Source organism: Pteropus alecto, unplaced genomic scaffold (assembly GCF_000325575.1).
Source record: "Pteropus alecto unplaced genomic scaffold, ASM32557v1 scaffold251, whole genome shotgun sequence".
Taxonomy (NCBI): Eukaryota; Metazoa; Chordata; class Mammalia; order Chiroptera; family Pteropodidae; genus Pteropus; species Pteropus alecto.
Genome location: NW_006431048.1, coordinates 1,115,634 through 1,121,214, shown reverse-complemented (window position 1 = coordinate 1,121,214; position 5,581 = coordinate 1,115,634). Strand labels below are relative to the sequence as shown.

Below are 5,581 nucleotides of genomic sequence, written 5' to 3'. Positions count from 1 at the left end.
CCCACTTTGGCCTGGCTTCCTGCTGCCCTGCAGTCAGCATAGCCTTGAGGTTCCACAGAACATGTACCCTCTGGAAAATATATATCATTTTCTAAGCAGCTGGGAGTTTGGTTTTTTTTTCAACTCCAGGAGCTGCAAATGATAAAACACTCCCCAGGTCTCTCCTCTCAGAGTTAAATTATGTTTTTGCACTTATGCTTTTCATCTTTGGTCTTTTGATTTATTTTCTTTCTCTGGGGAAAATATTCACAAAGCAAAGGTAAGCAGGCAAGTCCTGAGTACTTTCTCCCTGACAGATTTGTCAGGCTGGAGAGCGGTTTTACAGACTCGGTTTGATTCTGAGTTCTTTCTGAGGAGCAGAGCACATCTGGGGCAACAGTATGTAACCCTTTCTTTCTCAAGGACTGTGGATCAAGGACTGTAGATGAGTTCTAGAGTCCTCAGGATTTTCTTGGAAAGAAGAAGGTCTAATATTCTACGATTTTCCCTCGTCCTCTTTTCTAGTCTCTTTCTCTTCTTTGCTCCCCTTACCTGTAGTGGTGAGATAGTGCATGTAAGGTAGTTTTATAAACCATATTCACTCTGCAACTTTAGGAGGTGATGCTAGATGTGATGCATGATGATGATTTTCATGATTTTTTTCCTGACCAAATCCCTTGGGTCCTCCTAAAAAAAGTACCAGACTAGGAAAACAATGAGCCTTTGAACAATGAAAACAAATTGTGACATGCAGGAAAACCCTTTTACTGTGTGCAACTGTGGACATTTTTCCTATGTGACTTCAGAAGTATCTAAAAGACTTTTGGGTGTTCTAGGAGCCAATGGTTTGGCCAATCCTCGAGATTTCTTGATACCTGTTGCCTGGTATGAAGATCGCCAAGTACCAGGTGGTTACACTGTGATTAATAAATACCAGGGCAAGCTGTTTGCTGCCAAACAGGTAATATAAGAGGGTCTATAGGTGGGGTAGGGGACGAAGAGTTATTTAGTGCCTACCGATTACCAAGGCCAGTGTTAAATATTTTACACATACTATATTCTTTAATCTTTACTTCACCACTAAGATACTACAAATAAAGTACTGTTTATCATGGAAACGGGCTAGGTAGTGACAAATAATTTACCAAATGTCACAGTAAATGGTAAAACCAGCATTTGAACACATTTCTGTCTGACTCCAAAGGCCATGCTCTTTCCACTTACCAAGGTAAAAATAAAGAAGAAAGGGAATAGCTTAAGCAAAAGCATACAAGTGGAAATGAGTTTTGTGAATAGAAGGGAGATTGTTTTCTGAAGTTAATTGGTTATGTGTAGACAATAAAGTGGGGATATGTAGCTCTCTGTAAATGGTGGAGAAAACATATAAACAGGATAACATGTTCTGAAAAGGGAAACAAATTAAGAAGCAGATCATTCAAGATTTATATCCATCAATGGCCACCATATTTCAAAAACTAGCAAGAATTGACACAAAACAAGTAGAACACAGTTAACATAGCATGATTTGGTTTATACCACCAGCCTGGTAAACTCATGAGATGAGCAAAGGCATAGATAATAATAAAATAATAACATATAATCTATAACGTCATATATACTAATATAATATATAATTATTATATGTATTAGTATATACTATATAGTACACAGTATATAATTGATATATAGTATACTATTCCTTAATGTATTGAATATATATTAGAACAAAGTAATCATATAACCAAAATAATCCAAAGATCTCATTTGCCAATATTCTTTATATTCAATATCCTTTATTTTTTTCCCATTTGACTTATTGCTTATATTTTGCCAAGGCATGTTATTGGATAGCATCTAGAAAGTAAGCCAACTTGTTTGGCACTTAAAATTAACCCCTGAGGGCTAATTGTCACCTTTATTGACACATCATCACCCTCATGTTCTCTGGGTCAGGATTTCTCAAAATGTGGTTCAGAGACCATTTACATAAAAGATTCTCAGGGTGGCTTGTTTAAAATGTATATCCTTAGATACCACTCCAGTTGGGCAAAAATGATAACCTCTGGGGAGAGGTGTGGAAATACGCATTCATTTTAAGCATGTGTTCCCCATATTATTTTTGACATAGAGTTGACAGAGAACCATCATTCTAGAGGTGGCCAGCAGCTCCAACGTTTTCCATTTTGCAGGTGGACCCTGTGTTGGTTATTCTCTGTGCAAGCTCCCTCTGATCTGTTCTCCCTTTTCTACCATGATCTGTGCCCTGGGAGGTTGACCTATGTGGACTACATCACCCAGGCTCCCTAGCCAGCTGGCTTTTGGTTGGGTTCAACCAGTGGGAGGTCCTCAGAGGAAATTAGAGAGCAGGAGGAAAACTAAGTTGGAGTTTTCCTTTCCCTTCTTCCTCCCTATTTGTGACCTCATCCCTCCACAATCTCAGTTCCTGTTGAGTGGCCCCAGTGGCATGCTTAAGCTAGTTCATACCTACTTGCAATACTTGATATACACATCTCTTCCTAGCTTTGTGTTAGGTGACATCACATTGGTACCTCAAAAAAGATCACGATAAGAGTATGTATATCCCAGAAATCAGCAAATGCTATAAATTGGAGTTTTTAATTTTTTTCCAGAGGGCTAGTTGTAAAATATTTATCAGCGTACCACTGGGCAGCCCCCTTATTCATGGTTCTAGCTCTTGCTGGAATCCTATAACATTTCCTTCCCATATTCCACAGGCCTAGGAACGGCGATGTCTTCACATTATTGCTAGGCTCAGGTACCACACCATCTCTAGGCAGTTTACTAATGCATATCACACCTCTGTGAGTAGCCATTCAGTAATGTCTTTAGAACATTCTGAATTTGATGTCGTTTCCAGCACAGACCCATATCTGCAGTAGGGACAACCTTCCTATAACAGAGCATTGATCCTCTCCTATGCCAGGGCAGGCCCAAGAAGCATCACCTTAGGATTGCCCTCAAATCTCAAGTTCTTGGGGCTGGAACTCTTAGAGACTTTCTTGCCATCCTGCACTCACCACCCAAGCACTGAGTCTAATGGAAGATACTCTAGGCAGCAGTTACCTAGAGAACAGTCACAGCACATGCCTGCCCTTCAAACCAGGAAACCCCGAGGGTGGCCCTGGTGGCCTGAGAATTGCTGGTATCCACAGATTCTCACAGTTGTGTTAAAACTTGCTGAAAAGGCGCTGTTTTAGAGAATGTACTATGCTTCTGCTACGCATGTGATCAGAGGCAGCTGCAGCTTATGAACTGGAAAAATAGGGTTAGTGGCTAGAGGAAGGATGATTTGAGGGTATGTGAAGCAACCACAGAATGATTCAGGGTTACACTTCTCCCAAAAGATGCTATTATTAAATTATAAGAATAAAATCAAATCGAAAAATAGTGATGCCAAGTACAAACTGTGGAATCACAGCTACAGAAGCATTAGGTGCTAAGATCACCCTTTTCTCCTTCTTTTTTCAATCAGAATGTCTCCCCATTCAATGTTGTGGCCTGGCATGGGAACTATACCCCCTACAAGTACAACTTGGAGAACTTCATGGTCATCAACGCAGTGGCCTTTGACCACGCAGTAAGTCTGGACCCTGGAGGGGCCTTGGAGAGTGGGCAACCCTTAGGTGAGATGGGTTTACGGATTTAACATTTCTAGTGTCACCCTTGGAAGTCTGAAATATAGTCATTTGTGATTGTGCTGACAGGAGTTTGAATCATCTGCTGCAATGCTTCGAAGAAGGAATAAATAACACAGCCAGTGAGGGAGCCAGGCTAGACTCTCAAAACTCGCCCAGGAGCACAGCTTAGTTCTCTACATAGATTAGTCACAGTAACTGTCCTAGATGACTAAAAACTTAGTTTCTTCATGGAAAGTTTATCCCCAAAAGAAAACTGACTGCTAATCTTAGTGATGGCATGATAAAAAGGGAACGTTTCTGTATTTGGAAAGTTCCCTGTCCTGCCCACAAATACCAACAGTCCACTAGCTCTGGCTGCCTACTCCAGCGCCTCTTCTGGCTGCTTCTAGCCGTGATGGAGCAGACAGCTCTCTTCTAAAGTGACTCATAATGTGCAGTGCTTGAATTTAAACCAAAGAAAGTCTAGCGTATGAACTTGATCATATTTTTCACTTATTTAGGGGGCCGCAAATAAGTCCCTGGTCTACAGTGCAGGCCCCCAAAGCCCCACATTCTCGATGAAGTGCTAGTTCTGGGATCCTGGAGGGAAGTACATTTTGCAACCTAGTTTATAAAAGATTAACGTAACCCACAAGCTGGAGGGATAATTAGAGCAGAAGCTAGAGAATCAGAGACAGAAAGATTACTCTGAGCCAGTTCGCCTTATCTCTGGGGGGACAAAACTCTTTCTGAAGAGCAACAACTCTGAATAAAACTAAAAGGAAAAAGAAAATGAAGCATCAAGCCCAAAACAGCATGAAAAAAGATCCCATGACACTGATAGAGCTTTATTTGAGCCTCACTACCTTTTCGTTAAGTTTCAGATCATTTCTCACAACAGATGGAGAAGTGTTAACTCTCACAGCAATAAGGGCTGAGTTTTCGACTTGCGTTTACCCAGGTTCAATCTCCTCTGTTCTGCTGCTATAGTTATTTTTCCAAATTTCAGACCTGATCATTCTACCACTGTATTAAAAACACCTTTTGCGGGCTCCCTGTGGTTTAGAATTAAGTCTGAGCTCTGAAGCGTGGTATTTGATGCTCTTCACCATCTGGCCATGGACTAATTTTCCAGTGCCACCTCTTGCCCCTCTCTCTTCTGCCAGTGCACTCTGGGCTTTAGCTTTATTGTCTCTTAATAAAAATCTGTGTGTATTTTGATGTCTTTCCTGTTTTCTGTGCTTTAAAAGTGCCTTTTCTTTTCCTCCTCCTTCTTACCTTTCCTTCTTTCCTCCCCCACTCCCTCTCACTCTTTTTCTTTCTCATTTCATTCTTCAGTACCTAGTTCAGATGTCACCCCCTCTTTGAAGCCTTCCTGATCCTCTCAGGTTAAAATAGGCACCCTTCTTCTGTGCTCCCTTGGATCTCTATTTATAAAGCTAGATTGCCCTTGGCACCTTGCTGTGATTAGTTGTTCATGCACCTGTTTTATTACTCCTTCAGTCCACCTACCCCGCCCCTCCACCAATAATGTTAAAGGGGCAAGAAATAGATCTCAATCATCTTTAAATCTTGACCATAGCATAGCATCTGAAAGCAAACATGATCATTGATTTCAATTAAGTCTAATCTCAATCTTTCCACTGAAGGATTGTAAAATTCTTTTAAAATCAGAATCACACCCCAACCTATTCCCCTCTACACTACCACCACCCAAACTAGCGATGTACATGGTGTGTTTTAAACCTAAGAGTCAAACAAGGGTAAGAAAGCAATGAGAATACCAGCTAGAGGCTCTGTGATTCACCACCCCCCAACCAAAAAAAAAAGAAGCAGATCCTATATTTATGCCAAAGCGTGGATATTATTTTATTTCTATTTCCACCTTACTCCAAGCATCCCTTCTGCCAAGAGCTCCCTGCAGCACACCCCAGCTCTGGTCACCATGACCTGAGGTTGGGAGG

At 41.1% G+C, this 5,581-nt stretch overlaps 1 protein-coding gene across 1 annotated transcript in view; it reads left to right on the top strand.

Moving 5' to 3' along the window:
* HGD (homogentisate 1,2-dioxygenase) overlaps positions 1-5,581 on the top strand; it is a 36,018-nt gene that overhangs the window by 22,778 nt on the left and 7,659 nt on the right. The window contains exons 9-10 of the mRNA XM_006905589.2: positions 816-940; positions 3,473-3,577. Coding sequence (XP_006905651.1) covers positions 816-940; positions 3,473-3,577 — 230 coding nt within the window. The remainder of the gene's footprint in view (positions 1-815; positions 941-3,472; positions 3,578-5,581) is intronic.